Source organism: Rhamphochromis longiceps, linkage group LG16 (genome assembly GCF_057381845.1).
Source record: "Rhamphochromis longiceps isolate RC_006_pf linkage group LG16, R_longiceps_female_GT1.1, whole genome shotgun sequence".
NCBI lineage: Eukaryota > Metazoa > Chordata > Actinopteri > Cichliformes > Cichlidae > Rhamphochromis > Rhamphochromis longiceps.
Window position 1 is genome coordinate 4,018,189 of NC_140572.1, and position 23,976 is coordinate 4,042,164.

The window sequence follows — 23,976 nt, forward strand, 5'->3', positions numbered from 1 at the left end:
GAGGAAAAGCTTTACCGATCCCAAAGAGACCGTAGACTACGCGGAGAAGCACCTCTCCCACCCACCTTCAAATGTATTAAAAGCAAGGATATATCTATATGTCTAACGCTGACACAGCACTGTGTTTCTTCTTTTCCCTTTATGTTCCATGTAAAGGTGAATATGGAGCGTTTATGGAGCTCGTTTATTGACCAGCTGTCAGTTAGAAGGTAAGAGTTACTAGGTTAACAGAGGTTAGCAGTAACAGTACGGGGAAGTATATTGTGTTGTTCTTTTGTTGGTTTTTATTTTATCCTACTTTACTTTGTTAGTTTGATTTTACCTGTTGTGAGTGCTTCCCGTAATTCTCCTTTTTCTTGCGCCGCTGCGGCCAGAGTTCACAACATTACATATTTTTGTATCTATAAACAGGAAGCTGACACTCTCCAGACTTTATCAAAGGTGTGAGCGTCACAGCAGAGGCCTTTGTGTCAACGTAGCTGAAGACAAAACACAGAAACACATGAAGGAGATTTTCCTGGCCTGGATTTTATACAAATATTCTGCAGTACATCAAAAATGAAAGAAAACCATTAGTCAACATATGAACATCACCTCTGAAGTTACAGAGCTTTGATTGGAGACACAGCTGAGCGTTTTGCATTTTGCATAATTAATTATGTAACCATAATTAAATGGTTACATCATCTTCAAAGTCCCCAGAGATCAGGAAAAGGGCCTGAGGGTGCTGTGTTTGGAGTCTGCTGGTTACAGTGTGCAGGACCTCACAGGCTGCTGCAGCGTTAGCAGAGGGCGGGACATACACAGCTATCATAATCACGTGTGTAAACTCTCGTGGTAGATAGTACGGTCTCATGCTAACCGCTAGCAGCTCAATGTCCTTACAGCATAGCGTCTCTTTGATAGAGAAATGCCCAGAGTTACACCATCTATCGTTCACAAACACAGCCAGACCCCCTCCTCCCTTCTTACCACTCTCCGCTGTTCTGTCATAAGAGGCTCAGCAGCTAAAGCAGCACACCTGGGTCTCCCAGCCTATTAAAAGCAGCCCTTTGCTTCACCTGCTTCACTAAACATTATTATTTTAAGCAGAGTGGTGTGATTTATGTAGGCATTGCTGTGTGACAGGATGACTTTTCTTGCACACCCACCAAATGAGGGCGCACATGCTTCCACGCCCACTGGTGACTGCACACATCCTTTCAAGGAAGCATTTCATTCATCCCTAACAAATGGAACAAAACACTGTGCAGCGTGTTCAGGTTTGAACGTGGCCCTGGCCTCTCTCTGCATCCACCTGGCACATGCAACACACATCCACTCCCTGCTGAGCTGCTTGTATTTGATGTGTTGAAGTTTTGGTAAAGTTTGAATAAATTCCACTTTATTTATAGGAACATTTCATCTGTGGACTCCTGCTTCCCCTCTCCTTGAGCCAGTTTGTGACGGGAACATGACATAAGAAAAGTAATTTATCCCTTTTTGATTCTGTGTATCTGGCGCTCATCCAGTGAGTTCACACTTGGCAGAAACAGACTGAATTTGTCTGGAGAACTTTGGCTTCAGCCAAGTTAGATAAACACACTGTGTCTCTGTCAAAACAGCAGTGTAGTTGTGGCACCCCTGTGAGGGAATGACCACATGAATATTATTTTGTGTAAAACACTCATGTAACGGGACATTTTTCATTGCTATATGTATTTATTTTCCGTTTCTTTAAGAGGATAGAAAATCCATGTAACAGGGATTCATTTTATGTTAGAAAGCAGTGAGGGCGGAACTTTGGTGCTTGCTCCGGGGTTTCGGGGAGCAGTAAGTGGAGCCCACCTTCCGCTGCTTCCTCAGACACGTTCTGGAGGAAAGCAGAGACGCATCGTGTCTTCCTTACTCTGCTCTTCACCTGCTTTTACAGGTCGGTACACGGTGCTCGCACCGAAAATGTTGTTTATTGTCACCATGGTTACCCACGTTAATGTGAATGGGAGAGTTAAGGCGGTCCGCCAAAGTTATTTATATGTAAACACGGGAGAAAACCAGAGGAGTGTCCCGCGCGACCGCACCGCGAGCCCGCTCGTTAGGTGGAGCGCTCGTGAAGCAGAGTCAGTGCGCTCCTATGCTCTGTGCAAACGTGTTGTAATGCTCCAATCAAATCAGTTCTGTGAGATGTGAATGTTAATAGTTCTGTTAAAGTGACTGAGTAGATTAGCTAGTGTAACACAAGCACTCTGAGCAACTCTGTGTAGCTAACAGAGGCATTCATGGGTTGATTAAACAAGCTGTGTTTCATGATGCACTAAATAGTGATTTTGCCAGTAAATTACTGGAGGGAACAAATGTAATGTATTTACCAATGCTGTTATTGAATAGAACTGTTTAGCCAGTAAGACACTGCAGAAGACAATGTGATGTGTTTATTGATATGATAAAAGGATGTAGCTGTTATGGAAAGAAGTGTGAACTTGAGAAACTGAACCAGTTAAAAAGAGTATATTTCACTGATGTTGTGAAATAAGTAAATGTAATTGATGTGAATGAGGAACCAGCTGAACAGTATATTGAAAGCTCATGTTTAGTGTTTTATAGCATTTATTTGTGTGAAATAAATCAGACTCAGACACGTTCTGGAGGAAAGCAGAGACGCATCGTGTCTTCCTTACTCTGCTCTTCACCTGCTTTTACAGGTAACATATTTGTCATCGAGGTCTTCATCCTTGGGACCCGTAACATAGTAACTTCATCATTGTTATACTTCTATAGTTTTCCCATTTTGTGAGCTGTGGATGTGGAAAGTGTCTCAGTGACACATCCACATGAAAACGGCGTTACCTTCGTTCATTTGCACGTCAAATGAACGAGCTGTTTGGACTTTAACGTCACAGCTGATGCTTCGATACTCGAACTCAAGAGTTCAGCTTCCACTCAGAGGTACAAGTACACACAGCAAAGATAAACGTGTACACAAGGTGGAACCCACAAGTGCACAGCTCCAACCAGAGATGGGCAGTAATCCGATTACTTTTTTCAAGAAACGAGTAAAGTGAGGGATTACTATTGCAAAAAAGGTAATTAGATTACTGTTACTTTCCCGTAAGCACGCTGCGTTACTGCGTTACTAAAACCGCAGCTGTGTGCAGATGAACAATGGATAATCTATCGAGTGTGGAGAGAGTGTGAGCGTGCAGCGTTTAAAGCGTGGAAGCACTGACCTTACTTTGAGTTTGACTCTGTAAAAAGTGACAAAAACATTAGCATCCGCTGTTCACTGCGTGGGAAGACAACATGCTCACTCACTATGTGTTAATGGGCATGCTTATTTATAACTTTGATAAAATGTCATAAAAATAATTCCATGCCAGCTCACCATTGGTGATCAGGTAGTTTCTGTTCCAGTTCCAGTCCCATAAATCATGAAGCTTGCTGCCAGAAAAGCTTCAAATCTCCTTTGAAAGCTGTTTGTGGTCTTGATTGTGGGAGCTTCAGTTGTCTGACTCCAGCTGCCACACAGTGCTCACTGATATCATTTGCAAAAACCCCAGTGTGACAATATTTATCAGTGAAGCAGAAATCAGGACGTGACGACTTTTCTTTGAACATTTGCTAAGGCTAAGCTGTGCTTTCTACCACAGTTGGGAATTCCCTGGTTTACAACAAATTATTGTGTCAACACCGCATAAGATTTCAAACTACAGGAAAATCACTGGAGTTATAAGAGGCAGACAACGACACACACACCACATGCATGCTGTTGCTATTTATTGTGGATTAACCTGTCAAGGGCCAGAACAAAATAATTCTGCCTCAAATACAGGAAATCATAGCTTTCCTGTATTTCCTCCATTGTTGGCATGCTGGTTAGTGCTGTTGCTCCACAGTAAGAAGGTCCTGGGCTAAATTATCCATGAATGTAAACGGCTGTGTGTTTCTATCTGATAGACTGGTGAGCTGTCCAGGGTGTACCCTGCCTGGTAACCTATCACTTCAGGGTTATTTCCCAGCCCTGCTGCAACCAGGATAGAGATAGGAGGATGGTAGTTGTTGTAGACCCATTCAATTTCAATTGAAGGATTAAAATGTTCCAGGAGCTCAACTTACTCCATCTGAACATGTTTCAATCGTGTTTTATGAACACAACATGCAGGTTTACTGAATATGAAAAGGTTGTGTTGATTTAACTCAGTTGTTTAAGTTTCTGCCAAAGCAAAACCTTTGTGTGCAACCAGTGTCCACTATTGAATCAAGTAAATCCAACATGTTTTTGTCAGTGCAAAAGGAGTTACGGTGCCTGTATTCCTGCACAATATTGTCCCGGGAGGGAGGAAAACTTTCTGGTGAAGTTTTGGTTGATTTTTGGGTTTTGCTTGACACTAGGTTGATTCTATCAGTGAGGTTTGGATTGTTTTCTTTCTCTAAGAGAGAGAAAGATGGTTTTATGCTTGGACATGTTTGCAATGGGCCCCAGTATTTGTTACTTTATTAGTATTTTATTGGTTGCGTTTGTTTGTGCTTTTGTTACAGTGCACTGAGATAAGAACATCTGAGAGGTGTGATCCACCGGTGGTGATATTTTGGTATTTTGTGAGTTCCCGATTTAACAAATCAGCTCTTTAATCCAGACCTGAGAGGTTGAACTTTAAAGCGCTATAAAATATTCTTACTGGAAACAGTGGCAAAGTGTTTTTCTCCATGATTATAATGGGCTTGGGAGTAGAGCTGGGCGATATATCGAGTTTTTAAAACATATCGATATATTTTTATACGAGATATAAGATGTGACAATATCCTTTATATCGATATAGTCTATGTTACGTTATAATTATAGTTGTGGAGCCGCAAGTTTGCCTCTCTTTCGTCCACTTTTGTCTCTACGCAACGTTACTCGGCCTCGCCTTCACTGAAGACAACTCCCCCTCCTCCCCCATCGCTTCACGTGCAGGCAGCGACAAGACGGACACGGCAAATCTCTGTTAACGAGTTACTGCGCATCGCCCCATGCATGGGGCTGGACGGCGTCAACGTGCTAACGAGCTAAACATGCTAATGAGCTAACCGCGCTAACGAGCTAACCGCTCTAACCCTAAAATCCTTTCATTCTCTCAAAAGTTGATAGCGCGCCTTATGTATGAATTCTGGTTGTGCTTGGTGGCCGCGAACCGATTTTATGTGGTACACGGCGTTCAGCAATCTGTCAAAAATGTTTGAGTACGACTTTGGTAAGCTACGGAGCTGCACCGCTTGATAGATTGTCGGCGCATTACGGCTACCGAGGAGCTTCGCGGAGTGATACGTACTGTGCTTCAACGTAATATTACCGTATTGTGTGTGTATAAGGACCATAAATGGCACCTGTAAGAGACGTGGTTATGAAGCGGATTTCAAACTCCAGGCTGTCAGTCACACAGTAAAACTTGGGAACAGAGCAGCTGTAAAATCTGTCTGTCTTTGTTATTACGCTCAGCGTCTTTTAGTTTACATTTTGACTGCACAATTGTGAGCTCTTTGTTTAGCACAAAAACAACCTTGTTTTCTTTTATTTATGGAGCATTATTATTTAATGAATGCTCATAATTTAATTTTGAGTAATTTTTCATGTACATCTGTGCTGTATGTTAATAAAAGTGCCTGTGTGACATCTGGGACACAGCTTTGACTAAGAACTCTTTTTGTTCTTACTTTATGGCTTAAAAAAAATATCGAGATATATATCTTATATCGCCATCCAGCTAAAAAATATCGAGATATGAATTTTGGGTCATATCGCCCAGCCCTACTTGGGAGAAATTCACTTATATGTGACATTGATCACATGAGAAGTCCTGAGCCTAAAAGGATTGCAGCGAGTCAATCCAGTCCAAAAACAAGGAGCTGTTTTCCTTTAAAATGATGACGTCATCCTGCTGGTGATGGAGGCTCGAATAGGCTGCGCGTGAGACTCCATTATCAGCAATATCTGGTATGAATGTGTGTGGATGTATGCATGTGACTGGACTGTGACGGACTGACGACTAAAAGTTTAACTGACTTGATACTGAGACAAAAACGGTGCCGACTTTAGGATTAGTGAATGTCCACAACAATTCACCCAGCCTGTAGAAGAAGGGTGGAGGTTTTGTCTTGCTTTGTTGTTGCAGGAGCAGAAGGATGACAGAGACTAAAGGGGGAGGCTGTAGCTTCACATGAGTGTGAGCTGCAGACTGAACCCTTTGGTTGCTAATGTTGAGTCACTGATGTTTGCATTAAGAAAATTGTGTTTTATTAGCTGTGTTTTAATTAAGGTATCACATTATATTGTTGGGAATGTTAAATGCTAAAGTGAAGAAAAGCTTTGATTTCACTCATGACTGAACATGTTATTATTAACCATAGCAGGCCACTGTAAAGAGTCAATTAACTGTTATAGAGGAAAAAAGGCCAAAAACTCTGTTAATACCTATGAATAACAGGCAATGATAGACTTGTCACATTCAAAATAGAGATATGTTGTACCTGTCAATCTCAAACATGCAGTGATTCAGCCTCTACTCAAAAAACCTGCTCTTGATCCTGATATTATTGCGAATTACAGACCTATTTCCAAACTGCCTTTTATCTCAAAGATTCTTGAAAAGGTAGTTTACAAGCAATTAATGTCCTTCCTAGAAGAACACGGTATTTTAGAAGTTTTCCAATCTGGTTTTAAAGCTTTACATAGTACTGAATCTGCCCTTTTAAGAGTTTTTAATGATGTGTTTTTGGCAAATGACTCAGGTGACTGTGTTATTATTGTGCTGTTAGATTTAACTGCTGCTTTTGATACAGTGGATCATAATATTTTAATTTCCCGTTTAGAGCAGTTGGTGGGTATGCGGAGTACCGCACTGCAGTGGCTCAGATCCTATTTGGCAGAGCGAACTTTCTCTGTGAAACTAGGGGAGTTTGTATCCTCTACTGCTTCTCTTCAATGTGGGGTTCCACAGGGTTCAGTTTTAGGCCCGCTTCTTTTCTCTCTATATCTCCTACCCCTTGGGTCTATTTTCAGGAAACATGGGATTTCTTTCCACTGCTACGCCGATGACTCCCAGATTTATTTCCCACTTAAAAAGATAAATGGCTTCTCAGTAGACCCGCTGCTCAGATGCCTTGATGAAATAAGGACTTGGATGGCTTTGAACTTTTTACATTTTAATGAACAGAAAACAGAAGTGATGGTTTTTGGTGGCGCTTCTGAGGCCACTATTATAGATCTTGGTTCACTGGCACAGTATGTTAAACCAGTCATCACTAATCTGGGAGTTAAAATAGAGGCAAATCTTAAACTTGAAAGCCAGGTCAGAGCTGTTGTAAGATCTAGCTTTTTTCATTTGAGGGAATTAGCCAAAATAAAGCCTATCTTATCGAAACAGCATTTTCAGACAGTAATCCATGCCTTTGTTACTTCTAGGCTGGATTATTGTAACGCACTTTATTTTGGGGTTAGTGATGCGTCCATTAGGCGCCTGCAGGTTGTGCAAAATGCTGCAGCACGTCTTTTAACTGGAACAAAAAAGTTTGAGCACATTACCCCTATTTTAATTTCACTCCACTGGCTACCTGTACATTTTAGGATTGTTTTTAAAATTCTCTTATTTGCTTTTAAATCTCTTAATGGCCTGGCCCCCCCCTACCTCTCGGAGCTACTACAACCATATACACCTGCCCGTTCCCTTAGGTCCGCCAATCAGCAACTCCTTAAGGTACCGAAAACTAAGTATAAACTTAAAGGTGATCGTGCTTTTGCTGTAGCTGCTCCAAAGTTGTGGAATGATCTGCCCTTGCATGTTAGGCAGGCCTCTTCTCTCTCCGAATTTAAAAGTCTTCTTAAAACATATTTATTCGCTGAAGCCTTTGGCATTGATTAGAGGGGTTGACTCAATTTGTTTTAACATGTTTCAATTTATTGTATCTATTTATTTTATCGTATCTCATTTTAATTTTCTTTACGTATGCTATTAACATGTACAGCACTTTGTGAAACTCTGGTTTTATGTTAAAGTGCTTTAGAAATAAAGTTGGTATGGTATGGTATATGTAATAATAAACACGGGTCCGTGTCATTTAGGTTCTCCATTGAAATAGTCAATCATTTAGAAAAGTAGAATATATATATATATATATGTCTCAACGCTGTTTTTCAATAATATTAAAAACCTAAAAACTATTGTTGTGGAAGATAGAAGTCACTGTGACAGCCCTCTGACTGTGGAGGACGTTTGTAATCCTATTTCTGCACTTAAGGCCAACAAATCTCCCGGCACAGATGGTTTAACTGCAGAGTTTTATGAATCATTTTCTAATCTCCTGGCTCCGTTCTTACTGCAGCTTTTCATAGGAAGTGTAGAGAATAACATCCTCCCTCCTACTCTTACTCAGGGTCTCATAACACTTATTCCAAAGCCAAACAAAGACTTACTTCTTATTGATAATTGGAGACCCATCTGTCTGCTCAATGATGACTATGAGATTAAGGCTTTAGTACTTGCTAACAGAATGAAAGAGTTCTTGGACACAATTATCGATGAGACACAATCAGGCTTTATGAGAAACGGACACCTTTCTAAGAACATGAGACTGGTTTTAGATCTACTTGATTACTCTGATTTGGTATCTGACTATAGCTTCATTCTCTTCCTGGATTTTTAAAAGGCTTTTGATACAATTGAACATCAATTTATTTTCCACTCTTTGGAAAAATTTGGCATTTTTCTGTAAAGCTATCAAAACCTTGTACACGAATGGCAATAGCTCAATTAAAATGATTAAGACTCCACCCCGAGATTTGACCTGTTATACAAGGAATCAGCACAGCTGATAAGGAGCTCATCATCAGCCAGCTAGCTGATGACACCACACTCTTCTTGAAGAATGCAAATCAAATCCGTCCAGCCCTTAGTGTTATTAGTGATTTCTCTGAGGCATCTGCTTTATGTCGAAATCTAAAAAAAATGTGAATTACTAGCAATTAAAGGCTGCACTGCAAATGCTCTCTGTAACATTTCTGTTAAACAAGAAGTCACATATCCAGGACTGTTAATATCCAAAGACCAAAAGTCAAGATGCTCGTCAAACTTGTCAAACAGTGTTGGGGAATTCTCAATGGTGCTTGGTGCCATACCCTCAGGGACTTTAATGTTATATAAAAACACTGACAGCTCAATATCTGCCTCAGTCACTCTCCCTGATCCAGCTGAGTCAGCAGTGGGAAAAATCTGCTTTTCACAGGAACTTGGTAACAGCATTAAGAGAATACGTAGTTTATTACGGCGGGGAGTCTCTGGCTGGCTGGAGCGGCATCTAATAACCAACTCGCAAAACAAAATAAAAACAACACAACAAACAGATATTATGATACAGACTTATAATCTGCACCGATGTTTTTTCTAAATTCTATAAAGTGAGCGCGAGAGCCCTCGGTGCGCCTGCGCGCTGCTGAAGTCAAAGTAAACTTTATTGTCATCTCCGTTACAGACAGTCCAGCATATAGAGAGACGAGACGACGAGGCTGCAGTTACAGCGGTGCAAGTAAACAAACAATAAATATAAGAAGAGTAAGAAAATAAATCTACACTTTAGGACTCAGGGTAAAGGATCAATAACAATTTAAATTTATAATTTACAGTTTGATGATTTAAAGTCTCACACAACCCGTCAAAAGGGGCGGGGCCGGCTGCTTCCACGTAGAGCACATTTCATTTATAATGATGTAAATCCAAGCCCATCATGGATTCACGATCTGAATCCTGGGTTGTGTGAAATCCCAGAAATCAACCTTAGACAAAGTGAATCTGTGAACTAAGGTGTAGGTCTGTTAGGTTAATTGTGCTGATCCTCGGGTTGGGGGATTTGTGTTTGTACTGGAGCGCAAAATTCAAACCAATGGAAGATGGACAACAAAAGTTCAAAGCCATCAGGTGCTCAGTTTATGTATTTATTTTTGGCCTACATCAGTAAGAAATGCCAAATTATATACACAAAGTTACAGGAATCACCACTCCTGTTATTCATGATGATTTCAGTAACATCACATAATAACATGTAACGTTATTATGTGATGTGCGTACTGTTAATGCTGATACTGTGGTGAAATTCTCTGCTTCTTTTGTGTATTCTGCATCTATTACGTCAGATTGTCTTACCCCTCATATGGTTGAGAATTTTGCCAATACCCTGTTAACTACATGTTCCTCCATCCTCGACACTGTGGCACCTATTAAAATGAAGCGCCCCAGAACTTACTCACAATGTTGGTTAAGTGACTCTGTTCGCGCTCTACGACGTGCGTGTCGGCGGGATGAGAGAAGGTGGAGGAAAGATAAACTCCAGGCATCTTACGACATCCTACGTACTAGTCGCTTGAAGTTTCAAACTGCTGCCAAAATGGCTAAAGCAGCTTTTCTTTCAAAAATTATCTCTACCAATGGTAACAATCCTCGAATTTTATTTAAAATTTTTAACTCTGTGGTCAACCCCTGCCCCACTATGCCGCTGCCGTGCTCCCCGGTTCTTTGCGAACAATTTTTAAATTATTTTTTAGATAAAGTCTCATCTCTTAAATCTGCTCTTCCTTTAATGACAGGCCCTGCGTTTACCCCTGACTGTTCCTCTTCCTTCTATCAGTTTGAACCCGTTTCACTCCCTACTCTTAAGCGTCTGGTTGAACAACTGAACAATACTAATCTCGTATATGATGTTCTTCCATCTCGTATAGTTAAGGACTGTTTTAGTGCAATTGGACCTAGTATATTGTCCCTTTTGAACTCTTCTTTGCTCTCTGGTTGCGTACCATCAGCCTTTAAACATGCTATAATTCAGCCTGTTCTTAAAAAAAGGAACCTCGATTATAATGATTATGCGAACTATAGGCCGATTTCCAAGCTTCCGTTCTTGGCCAAAATTCTTGAGAAGATAGTGTTGCTTCAACTCCAGGCCTACCTGGATGAGAATAGCATTAATGATAAATTCCAATCGGCCTTCAAACCACATCATAGCACTGAGTCAGCGCTGCTCCGAGTTCTCAATGACCTTCTACTAATGGCTGATAATGGGCGCTCCTCGGTCCTAGTGCTATTGGATTTATCGTCGGCTTTCGATATGGTTGATCATAAAATCCTATTGGCGAGACTTGAGCACGCTGTAGGCATCAAGGGTGTTGCCTTGGATTGGTTTAAATCATACTTGTCCAATCGGCTCTCCTCGGTTCACTTGGCCACTTCCTCTTCCTTCGCTGTACCTGTCTGTTGTGGTGTCCCTCAGGGATCTGTGTTAGGCCCTACTCTGTTCTCATTGTACATGCTTCCATTAAGCGCTATCTTTGAGAAATATCACATCGCTTTTCATTATTATGCCGATGGCATTCAGATCTACTTTGAGTTAAATGATGACCTAGCTTTGTCCTTGAATAGTTTTCGAGAGTGCATGTGTGAGGTCAGGCAATGGCTCCTGGCAAATACTCTTATCCTTTATGATAAGAAAACTGAAATTGTGGTCTTTGGCAGTGACGTCCTTCGTGCCAAACTTCGTGATGCTTTTGGTTTTCTCACTAGCTCCTTTTCCGACACTGTTAGGAATTTGGGCGTGTTACTTGACAGCTCATTTAAACTTGATAGACAAGTGTCTGCTGTTGTTAGATCGAGTTTATACCAACTCCGCCTTATTTCTAAGGCCAGGCAGTACATCCCGCATAAAGACCTGGAAAAACTCATCCATGCCCTTGTAACTTCGAGGCTGGATTACTGCAATTCACTCTATTTTGGACTCCACTCTGCCTCCTCCATAGATTACAGACAGTCCAAAATGCTGCTGCACGCATTCTAACCAAAACTAAGAAGTTTGCCCACATTACTCCCGTCCTAGCTGATTTGCACTGGTTGCCTGTGAAATACCGTATCCAATTTAAAATTCTGCTGTTTACTTTTAAAATCACTAATAACACAGCACCGAGCTATCTTAAGGAACTCTTAAGCTTATATGTCCTGCTAGGGCTTTAAGATCATCCTCACAGTTACTGTTGGTGCAGCCTAGATCTCGGCTGAAGTCTAGAGGTGATCGAGCGTTTGCCCTGGCCGCACCAGAGTTGTGGAACAACCTTCCGATTGGCATTCGGGCGTCTGACTCTATTCAATCTTTTAAATCACGGCTTAAAACGTATTTGTTTAATCTTGCGTTTTCTACCGGTTAAATGCTGGCCTTGTCTGCAGTGATTTATTTTACTAATTTTCCTATCTTGCTTTTTATTTGCGCTGTGTATGTCTTATCCCCATTGTGTGTTGATGGCACAGTTATATTGTGCTATAGCTATGTGCTATAGTTATATTTTTTCTATTGGTGGCTTTTTCCTGTGAACATAATTCTACACTTTTATTTTTATGACTCTGATTATACTTGTGTTAATTTGTTCTATGTTAAGCACTTTGGCATGCCGTTGGTTTTTAAATGTGCTCTATAAATAAAGATTGTTGTTGTTGTTGTCCTGTAAGCACAGTCTGCCTGTGTCTTTTCTCTGCAAATGAACATTTTCAGCCAATATAGGTAATGCATCAACATGGCTGCCGTGGCTAAGTTAGGAATATTTATAATGTCATTTCCAAAACTTGCATATGATCTGCAATTTGTAGCAGATCTACTGACTGTCACAGAGCAGCTGGAGCAGTCTCAAATGCAGGTCAGTCCACTGCTGCCCCCTGTGGCCAAGTGCCATAGCTACTGCTGGATGAACTCGTGACACATCTGCACCTGTTTCTATGAACACATTGAGTCTGAGTGGCTGCACTTACACTGGTGCATTCAACATATTGAAAGATGCCAGCAATGTGGATTGTCAAGACTCAAACTAACCATAATCGATGCCCTGGCTCTCTCTCTCTTGCTCTTCCATCTCTCTCTCTTGCTCTTTTATTTCTCTCTCTTGCTCTTTTATTTCTCTCTCTTGCTTGCTCTCTCTCTTCCTTTTCCTAAATCCCTCGTTTTGCACAGTCCCTGACGTGCTCTCCGTTGTTTTTTCCCTGCTAATTTTAGCATCACACGGCACAGCTTCTGTATCACGTGGTATAAGGCTCCGCCCTTGTCATTTGTTGAGCAGGAAGAGTGAGCGCTTGTTTTCATGCAGAGTACGTCCCGGATCAAAATGTGAAGTTTTACAAATCACCACTTCTTTAGTTAATATCATTTCAGTCTCAGACAATCTCGTTTCTCTTACAGAGGTTGAATGCACCTTCTGCGGATGGCGGTACCACACAGTGTGCGTGGACTTCCCCTGCACAGAAGGCAACTACAAATGCTGTGAATGCTAAATAAACAGAAACAAATGATCCCTGTTGTCTTTGCTTGATGATTGGTTTGAGTCTTGACAATCCACATTGCTGGCGTTGCATCTTTCAATGCCAGCAATGGCAGGTATCAGTGCTCAAAGCTTTTGTGTTTGTTTCCAACAAGTTGCCCACCTCGGGAAACAAAAATGTGTTCTTTTACTTGTCAGATGAACATATGAGACACTTTGACTCTTCAGTGCAGTGTGGAGCCTAACAAAGATCTGTTTTGTGTCCCAGCTGATCAGCAGGAGGAGGAGAGTCTGACGGAGCAGCAGAGGAACATTTTCAGCTACTTGGACTCAGCTCAGCCACTACAGAGGAAACAATGAGCTCAACACAGAAGGTGACAGACAGAGCAGGACCATATGACCAAAGATATTTATCACCATATACATTTGAACATTTGCCATAACGATGTAGCTGACGATAGAATTGACACCAGACAAAATACTTTACAGCTGCACAACTTTATTAAAAACCCATCAATGTATTTTCACTGAAACAAGCAGCTGTTGTTTATGTGCATTAAAGTTATATAAAAATGTAACAGTGCAAATGCAAATTCCTCGCTGACAGTTTAACCAAAAGGCGTTTCCAGTGGAAACTGGCCGACACATCCTGAGCATAACCATGTATAACATCCACTAAACTTCAGAAGAGGTTATACAGTCGTGGCCAAAAGGTTTGAGAATTGCATAAATATTGGAACCTGGAGAAGTTGCTGCTTAAGATTTTATAATACAGATTTGTACATTATTTCAGATTGAACCTTTAAAGGGGCATTTCTGGACTTTTAAAGACCAGTAATGTACTTTTAAGGGAACATTTAAAAAAATGTTCCTATAGGTACAAAAATGTTCTTCTCTCGTACCTCTATTTCTGAGAGTGTATCATGTAACACTATAGATCAACTTAGCTCAGAATATATAAAGCATATAAACAATTACAGCAATATGATGCAACAAACACAGCAGCTACTGATCCAAAATACTCAAAGCTTCATAGAACTGAAACCAACATTTATTTTTAGCTCCATCCTGCTGCTGATACAGACTTTAGGTTTCTGAACATTAAACTTGTTGCTGCCTTTCATAGTGTGTAACTTGAAGGCCCTGAGTACTTTCTCCCACACTGGAAACACTGGGATGATCACATTATTTGAACATTACCTAATAAGACTGATTCATCAGGGCTGCAAAGCCTCACAGATGATGTGCAGCAGTGGCTCCCTCAGTCTGTCCTCACTCTGGACACTTGCAGTCGTCACACATGGAAATCAAATGTGTGATAAGCTGCAGGATTCAAACACAAGTGTAACTTATAAACACATGTTCATACTTTTATTCCACAATCAGAGAGAAAGAAACAGAGAGAGAGTGCAGGACAGACAGACAGGTGACAGTCTCAGGTGTACACACTGCTACACAACAGCACCAGAGAAGCAGGATTTAGTGTTTGTGTTATTACGAGTGTAAACAAGAAGAGTTCCAGATGGTGCAGTGGACACATGTGTGACTGCTGTGATTAAAGCATCTTTCTTTCAGCTTAACGAGTGAACCGTCAGCTCGTTCAAACACACGTTAAAGTGCGTTTGGCTCGACACCACCGAACAGAGGCAGCAATATAACACAGCTCACATTAACAGTGCAGTGAATCCTGCTTGTGCCGTGATGTTCAGGACTGCAAACCGAGCAGCATCACTGACTTTCAGCTTGTTGTGTTTGTGGATATATGACTGACTTTAATTATCCACAAAATCATCAAATTCTCTGTCAGATTAAGGTCGACTATTGAACGGCGTATATTTTAAAGGCTTTAAAACCAAGTTAACGCTGAAAGTACAAACATCACTAATGTCACATAACTCTGCCGACAAGGCATAGCTATGGCTATGAAATGCTCTTTGTGTATCACTTCTTCATTATGAAAGATGTCATTAATGCACTAGTAATGTCTCATCTGGAGTATTGTTCAATCATTTGGTCAGCAGCTAATAAGACAGATCTTAACAGACTTCAGTTAGTCCAGAATAAGGCGTCCAGATTAGTGTGAAGATGTTCATACTATACTAATATTGATAAAATGCATAATAACCTTTCTTGGCTTCCTGTACAGGCTAAAATATTCTATGGCTTACTTGTAGTTCTAAAGAAAGCAATTCTGTTAAACACACCACATTTATTCTGCCCAGCTGCAGTATCCAGATGAAATACATCGTCATATTACACAGTTTTCAACAAGCTGCAATTTAGTAAATGCTCGAGTTAAAAGTAACGTTTTGTAAAACTGTTACATTTAGAGCAACTTTTAAGTGGAATAAGTTGCCTTAAAAAATTAGAGAATTATTCAAAACTTCAATAAACACTTAAAAGCCGATTTACAGAGCTTTTAGTTGTTGTAAATATTGTAAGACATGATTTGTTTTTGAAATTTGTGTAATGTGCCTCAATGTTATTGATATTATTATTATTATTATTGATTGCTTATATTTGAACAATTGTGAAACCTCACTGTGGATGTAAGAGTGAAATTATGTGGATATCTTGAATCCACTTTATTGTGTAATATTTTATGTGAGTATTTGACGGAAGACGAGCAACATCTGTTGTGGAAGCTAACGGGGTTCCTTTAGAATAAACAAACATAGGATTTATTATCACTGAATAATTCTGTATAAATCTATACAAATTATAGAAATATGTAATAGGAAACAACAAAATAATCTAAATTATAAAATAATGTGTGTGTGTGTGTGTGTGTGTGTGTGTGTGTGTGCGTGCGTGCGTACAATCAGGAGGGATGGGCATGATTTTAGTGTTTGAACAGTCATGAATTATCTTTAACAGCAGGTTGGATGTAATGTGTTAGAACTACCAGCAGGTGGGGATAAGAGACCTTTAAGGTGTTTGGTGCCACGCTCCACCTTCAGGTTTAAAACTAGTGTTAATGGAGTTTGAAGGTTGAGTTTGTTCCACGACTGCATTTCACTCACTGCCTCTGTTTGTATCTCTGTCACTGCAGGACCAACATGGAGCCAGAAGTCAGCGCTCTCAGGAGGCCGACAAACCTCACAGAAGAAAGGGAGAGAAAAAATGGAGTGGGATGGAGTTTACTGTGAGGGCTTCACTAAAACAGCATCAGGTCATCCACACTGGAGAGAGACCGTTCAGCTGTGACTTGTGTGGAAAGTCTTTTTCCTTGAAGGGTTACCTAACAAGACACCAACTCATCCACAGTGGAGTTAGAGCGTACAGCTGTGATCAATGTGGCAGAGCTTTTACTCACAGTAGCCACTTACAGAGGCATCTAGTTACCCACTCTGGAATTAAGGCATACAGCTGTGACGAGTGTGGGAAGGGTTTTACTGAGAAGGGTTACCTAAAACAGCATCAGGTCATCCACACTGGAGAGAGACCGTTCAGCTGTGACTTGTGTGGAAAGTCTTTTTCCTTGAAGGGTTACCTAAAAACACACCAACTCATCCACAGTGGAGTTAAAGTGCACAGCTGTGATCAGTGTGGCAGAGCTTTTACTCACAGTAGCAGCTTACAGAGGCATCTAGTTACCCACTCTGGAATTAAGGCATACAGCTGTGACGAGTGTGGGATGGAGTTTACTCTGAAGGCTTCGCTAAAACAGCATCAGGTCATCCACACTGGAGAGAGACCGTTCAGCTGTGACTTGTGTGGAAAGTCTTTTTCCTTGAAGGGTTACCTAAAAACACACCAACTCATCCACAGTGGAGTTAAAGTGCACAGCTGTGATCAGTGTGGCAGAGCTTTTACTCAAAGTAGCCACTTACAGAGGCATCTAGTTACCCACTCTGGAATTAAGGCATACAGCTGTGACATCTGTGGAAAAACTTTCAGCCGGAGAGGGAGCCGAAATACACACCTACGCATTCACACCAGACATGATGTGTACTGCTGTGAACAGTGTGGCAAAGAGTTTATAACTCACACAGACTTACAACAACACATGTTTACCCACACTGAGGAGAGACCTTATCAATGTGACCTGTGTGAGAAGACTTTTAAATCTCCACGTCACCTGAGACGACACCAACAGATCCACACCAGAAAGAGACTCTACAAGTGCAGCTACTGTGAGGTATGTATTTATATTGTTATCTTGTCATTTTAGCCTGACTGTTTGGAACAACTCTGCTCATTAAACTGTGTTAGCATGTTAGCAATTCTACTGCATGGAAAAGCAGCTCTGAGTGATTATTCAGATTTTCCTTTCAGTTATGATTTTAGTATTACTGTAGTATTATGGTGGTAGTATTGTAGTTATTGCAGCCCAGTAAACTGAGTGTGTTAACTGAAACAGTCAAATGTAGTTGGACGTCTGCAGAGATGCTCTTTATTTCAGGCGACGTTCAGGATACAAATGTTGAAGGACTGACTTACACTGTCTTTGTGTCTTTGTTTAGAAGCAGAGCGACACAGATGGATCCAGTTCTCAACCCTGTCATCACTGTGGTGGTGGGAAAGACTTTCATTGTGACCTCTGTGGAAAAACTTTCAGTCAGCAAATTACCCTAAAAGTACATCAACGTAGACACACTGGAGACAAACTGAAATACTGCAAAGAATGTGGGAGAAGCTTCACCACACCAAGTGATTTAAAACAACATGAACTGATTCACAGTGGGGTTAAAAAGCACCTCTGTGATCAGTGTGGGTCATCCTTCACCACTGCAAGGGACCTTAAATCACACAAACGAGTCCACACAGGAGAGAAACCACACAAGTGCAGACACTGTGAGAGAAGCTTCTCACAGTCAGGTAATCGTAACATTCATGAACGTACACACATGGAAGGAAACTACAGCTGTGACCAGTGTGACAAGAGCTTCAGGAATCTCAGTTCATACTCTGCACACAAACGATCCCACGTTACTAATAAACTGTTTCACTGTTACCAATGTGCCCAAACATTCACCTCATTGTCTGCTCTGTGCAAACATCAGCGCGATCACTCAGGGCTGAAATCACTCCCATCACTGGATCACAGTGAATCTGAAGACACAGAAAGATCCTCTGGTTTCTGTGTCAGACTCAAAAAGCTTGAGATCAGGCTCCACAGAGTTCAGATAGAATCATTTAAACTTGTGTTGAACTGAACTGGTTGCTGGGCTGAACTTCTACATAATACAGATCTACATGGGATCTTCTTTTCTGTTGTTTTACTGAGTCAGTTTTGTCCTTTTTTCTCTGTCCTGGTTTTGCTCGTCTGTAAATGATTGAAACTCAGTCAAATAGTTCATTGTTCTCCAGCAAAACGTTTTGGAAACTCATGTTTAACCTTTGAAACTCTGACATGTTTTAGCACACAAGGCTTCATCGGGGAGTTCACTCATGATTGGACCATGATAACAAAGGTTTTTAGTTCTTTCAAAGAGAGTCTTGGAGATGTTGATGTTTCTGTTTTTCTGAAACCACCTGAAAGAAAAACTATTTTTCTTGCTTTATGTAGTGTGGAAGTTTTTAATGTTTCTTCATCTGTGATGTTCTTGAATGTGTTCACGTGAAGATGGTACAAATAAACTGTCCTTTCAGCTTTAGCTCCTAATTTATTCATTATTTATGGATGTAGCACAGCAGCCGTCTCTTGATTAACACATGGAGGGCTCGGGATCTGATGGTGTCGTCTCCCTAATTTGCCCACTCAGTAAATCTCACTCATGGCCAAGAAATTGAAATAAACCTTGTTTCCCTGCTGGATAGTGATCCACTGTAACTCTGCTCCTCCTTCCTGTTTAGGATTTCTGTGGCTGAAGTAAAATTCCCTCCATCCATCACTTATCCCAGCTAACCCAAAGTGAAATAAAGTTTTGCCCGTCTTAAAAAAGCATTACAATAATGGGCATTACCAATGCAAACTGAATGATACAGAAGATGAAAGAAGAGACTTTGATCAGTTAATAAAGCTCATGATCTGGATTCATTGTGGCTGCTACACAGATACTTCTGGGTCACTTCTCTCAGTTAGGAACCTTCCTCACCAAACTGACTGTTGGACCACACCCCTGGTTTCATGAGAAATTGTTTCAGCCATGATTTCTCTTCCTGTATTTCAGAGTAAAGACTGAAGTGACAAATGGAAGCATGTTTAAAAACACAATGTGAGAGAGACGTTGAGGTCCTTAGAAGTTACCCTGGGTTTTTCTGTCACCCTGCTAGATGTTACACACCTTGTTATTGGACTGATTTCTACTGCTGGACTACTCCTGCGGAGAGTAACAATACTCTTACTAATTAGCTCCCTTTCACAGCTTTGGGGATATTTATTTTTGTGTTTGCAGCGCTGTGAGCCAGAACAGCGAGAGAAAAATCTGCAACAGCGACGAGCCGAATGCTTACGTGAATCGCAGCAGCTGCACATGTGCTACGCTGAATTAGAGGATATCTTTGCTCTGGATTTCTATTTCTACTTTTTCATTTCTATATGATTCTTCTTGCATCTAAACAAAGATGATTCAATTTGCTAAATGTTGATGGCTCTTCGTGCTCAGGTGTAAATGAGACGTAATATTTGCTCTTGGTTTGGTTCTCCTGTACAGAACCTTGCAGTACAACAGAAACCTAAAAACATTCTTTGTAGTTGTTATTCTTAGTTGTTCTGCTGCCTAAATACCACAGGGTCTGATTATGAAGTTATTGAGCTGCACATACTTTACGACCTGCTTAAGTTCGAGGTCACAGCGTCTGTAGAGCAGCTGGAACATAATGAAGTCTACAAGGTTAAAGTTTTCTCTTCAGTTATTGTTCTTTCTGCTGCTTGGTTTGATGGATCTGAGAGCTTTTGTTTTTATTATTGTTATTATAATTATCATTAATATTTTACTCTCTAGAAGCTTTAAAATAGTGTTTGTGTTTGAAAAAATTGATTTAAGAATTGAACAGAAACATCTGTCCTTCTGAAAATCGCCCAAAGGCACGGAGACAAAGTCAAAGGATGCAACCTGTAACTTTCTCTTCCTTCATGTCAGGACCATCATCCATGATTTATATAAAATGCATATAGCAACAGTAGCACTTTAGTTTGGACTTTATGATTTCTGTAACTGGAAAATATTATTTTGTTTAAAGACAGAAGTGACCGCATAGTTGCAACATCAAAGGGAAATATTAATTAATTAGCATCAAGTATATTTGTTGCTTAAGCGTTTGCACTATAACTTAAGTAGGATTATAACTTTTAAGGAAGGAAAGATTTCAGATATTCAGTTCACTGTTTCAGTTATTTTATATGAAATTAAAACATTTACGTTGGTCAAACATGATGCTCTAAATCAAATAAAAGTTTGAAAATAAATGATGTATTTTTAAATGCTGCAACAAATGTTCACAAAAAGTAACTATAATTAAAACCAGTTAAACAAAATCAAATGTTTGAATCATGCTTAACCAAATGCCAGGCTGGAGAGCTGAACCTAAAGTATACGTAGAAAGATTTCAACATCTGAGCAGTTTTTAATGTTTTTATCACATATAAATGTCACAGCAGTGGGTCCTGGCCCAATGCTTTGTGTTTTTGGTTTTCTTTGACTCTTGTTTTTCTTGGTTTTTGTTCTTCTTATTTATCAGGCTCTCAGTAATCTTAGTTCTCCCTCCCTCAGTGTTCATTTCAGCCTGTGTTTAGTTTCTGTTCCCGTGTCCCACGTTTCATCGTTTCATGTCGAGTCAGCCCTGTCTCTCTGTTTCCTGTGTCTCCCCAGTCAGCCCCGCCTCCCTCGGGCACTCATGTGTGATACAGAGTAATAAACCTGACTACATTTGCTGCACTCTCTTTATTACCTGTTACTTTAAAATTCATACACTAATTATGTCTGCCCATCTCTCTAATGTGAAGGTCAAAGGTCAACATCCCAGTGACATAAGAATAATCCCAAAGGGGCAAAGGCAGCGGTTAATTTAGCACATTTAGCATTAAGGGTACAGCAAGGATGTACTTTTACTTATTGTGGCAGGGGTGTGGTCTCTGGCCTGCTGCAGTGGAGGCTGGTGGCGGGACGTTGGACGGCACAGGTGAGGGTGATGGAGCTCATGACTCTCCCCTTTATAGTGACGGAGGAGACTGGCGTGGGGGAAGCGTGTAGTGGAGGAAGCCGAGGAGAGAGCTGGTTTCTGGCTACAAAGACGGCGTCAAACCAGAAAAGATTGCTCGTGGTCAAATAATGTGTCAATCACCTGTGAATCAAACTGTGTGTGGCTCAGTTCATGTCACAGTGTTGTTTAGTATATCTTCACTTGTCTCACTCTCCTTCTGTTCTGTCCATCAGGACGATCCTCAGCGCTTACACAGATCCTCCATCGATGTTTTGGATCCAATCAGTGATCAGTTCTACGAGGAGGCCTGGATGTTCACCAGCGCTCGCTACACCTCCATCTACCAGAAGGTGAGTGTACTCCTTTGTACTCAGATTAACATTTTACTTCTTAAAATACATTTTCATATATGAGCTTTCTATTATTTCATGGGCCATTTAATCAATATTAAAATTACAAGCATATCAACAAAGGTGAAGCTGGTTTTTTCCACTTGCTGTCACACAGTCATGGAGGAATACAATAAATACATAATCAGTCATAGATCCTGAACAATGACATTAAAAGAAAGTCTGTGGCTCTAAAAACTAAACAGTATAAAGACATGCTCCAAGCTGCTGTTTCTCTCCTACTCCTCTAGGTTTTCCACTGTCGGCCATCCAGCGATGCTGGAGGGCTACCTGGCCAATGCTGGCCTACACAAAGAGGTCCCGGCTCGGAGGAGCTGAAGAAGATCCTTGCCTTCCTCGTCAGTTTCCTCTTCAGTTCCTATCCCAACAAAACCTTCTTGCACCTATTAGCTCCAAAGAGGCTATGGTGCCCGTGGAGGTCTGGACCTGAGGCCTGTGCTCATCACGTGGATAGAAAACACTCTGACACCATTCTGGAGGTCTGATGGGACTCTGACCAAAACACAGATGAAATAAAACTTGTGGCTGGACTTTTTCACCTCATAGATTAATGCTCATGATTGCATGTTAGCGAGACAGCATCTCCCCAAGGTGAAACTCTCAGGAGACATTTACTCTTAAACTGTAATCTGGTTGAGACTACTTGAGGAGATCTTAGTAGCGAGTATGTGGATTTAGTCTCTTCACCAACAGCAGACAGACCCATTCCAAGAAAGCAGACATGTTCTCAAAGAAAGCCGAGAGCAGAGATTGGAAAAAGCTAAAAAGAAAAAGCTGCAGCTTCAGACGACTATCTGCCTGTAAGGCTGAAAAAGTCCAGTTACGCTCTATTTTGGAAAAGCTCCCAGTTTTGGTAACCTGGACTTTTATTTCCCCTCTTCTGCTACAGATGTTGACTGTGACCTCAGAGGCCAACTGGACCACACAGCTGCAGCAGGAGTGAGGGAGAGGAGTCTTCATCCAGCTTCAAAGAAAACATCCAGGTAAAGTGACGTGGATCAGCGGATAAAGCCGTCTCCACTTTCAAAGGAGATCCTCTGAGAGAGAGACTCTCTGAGCCATTTTAGCCTCAAATTATAGGACTTTATAGTACAGCAACACTTTTAAAGGACAAAAATAAGATAAACTGTGACTGTAACACAAACAAAGTATTGCATGTGTTTTTAAAACTGTTCCTCCGATGGGCAGGATATCACTATTAGACTGTCCCACCAGCCAACTTCAACAAGAGACCACAGCAGCATTCAGTGATCAGCACAGATGTTCCTCTAACACTCAGCATCTGATCCCTGTTGGTCTGTGTGCTTCTGCTTTTGCTCAGTTAGAAACCCTGCAGCAACCCGACCCAAAACTGTGTCTTCTTGTTGGCCTCAACGTTGAAGTGTCAAACGTCCAACATCTGGAAAGGAAACCACGCCAGTGTACTGTGATGTTTCACCAACATGTGGCAGACGCTGGTCCTGCCTTTCATGCTGACATCAGCAGAGAGCCCCGCCTACCTCAAAGCCTCCCCTGTCATGTATTGATCAGGATGATTATGAAGATGAGCGAGTGCAAATAAGACTGTAAAAGTCCACGAGCAGAATGTTTGGATGCTTTCTGATGATTCATGAATATCATGAGAGTGTTTGTGTGTTTTGTCTTTTCTTTGCTGACGTTTGTTACTAACAAAGACAATTTACGCTCTGTGTGTGTTTTCATCCTTACCAGCCGCACTCTAACTGCAATGAAGGAAACAAACTGTAGAAATGGTCGACTCAGTGACTTCATAAAATATTGAAGTGGTTCAGGTAGAGCCAGTTTTTAAATGACCATGAACACTGAGCGTATTGTATCTGTACAGCATGTTTTTCTATTAGACAGATTTGTAACAGAGGCCTTGCTCTCAGTAAGTTTGAAATCTTTTCTGATTTCTTTTGTAATCTCTGATCTTTGTGTATCCTGCTCAGTTTGCATGCTGCCTGTAGGAGTTTCTGTCTTTGTATTTGAAGAGAATTCATTGAATATACTCAGCTGCTTCCCTTTGGTGCCTCACACATCACTGAAGTTTTTCAGTGTCCAGTTATTTGTTTTTAATAGCTGTTTGAATTCTCTGTATGTTTGACCCTGTAGACTGTTTAATGGACTGCTCGTCTTCCTGTTTGTAACCACTGCCTGTTTAGGACTAAAGATTTGGATTTTTGACTTTAA

At 40.9% G+C, this 23,976-nt stretch overlaps 1 protein-coding gene across 8 annotated transcripts; it reads left to right on the top strand.

The window, feature by feature from the left end:
• The first annotated feature begins 1,835 nt into the window (after nucleotides 1–1,835).
• LOC146650414 (phospholipase D1-like) lies at nucleotides 1,836–23,976 on the top strand. Of its 8 annotated transcripts, XR_014908004.1 has the most exons (9): nucleotides 1,836–1,912; nucleotides 2,609–2,681; nucleotides 13,027–13,118; nucleotides 13,210–13,275; nucleotides 13,557–13,662; nucleotides 16,341–17,429; nucleotides 17,755–17,941; nucleotides 21,610–21,726; nucleotides 22,017–22,154. XR_014908004.1 is itself a non-coding variant. In XM_085385503.1 (7 exons), the coding sequence occupies exons 3-6, from the start codon at nucleotides 13,645–13,647 to the stop codon at nucleotides 22,727–22,729; spliced, it is 438 nt and encodes a 145-aa protein (XP_085241629.1). In that variant the 5' UTR covers nucleotides 12,912–13,118; nucleotides 13,210–13,275; nucleotides 13,557–13,644; the 3' UTR covers nucleotides 22,730–22,769; nucleotides 23,108–23,976. The 8 variants fall into 8 exon arrangements, 4 of the variants coding, with proteins under 4 accessions (XP_085241626.1, XP_085241629.1, XP_085241628.1 ...); XR_014908005.1 differs by lacking the exons at nucleotides 13,027–13,118; nucleotides 13,210–13,275; XR_014908006.1 differs by lacking the exons at nucleotides 1,836–1,912; nucleotides 2,609–2,681 and having other exon boundaries at nucleotides 12,855–13,118; nucleotides 17,758–17,941.

What these genes read in the sequence shown, in the direction of transcription:
- LOC146650414 (XM_085385500.1), top strand. An exon ending in TGTGAACAGTGTGGCAAAGA is followed by an intron (nt 17,267 to 18,176) that starts GTTTATAACTCA and finishes GTGTGACAAGAG; the next exon opens with CTTCAGGAATCTCAGTTCAT.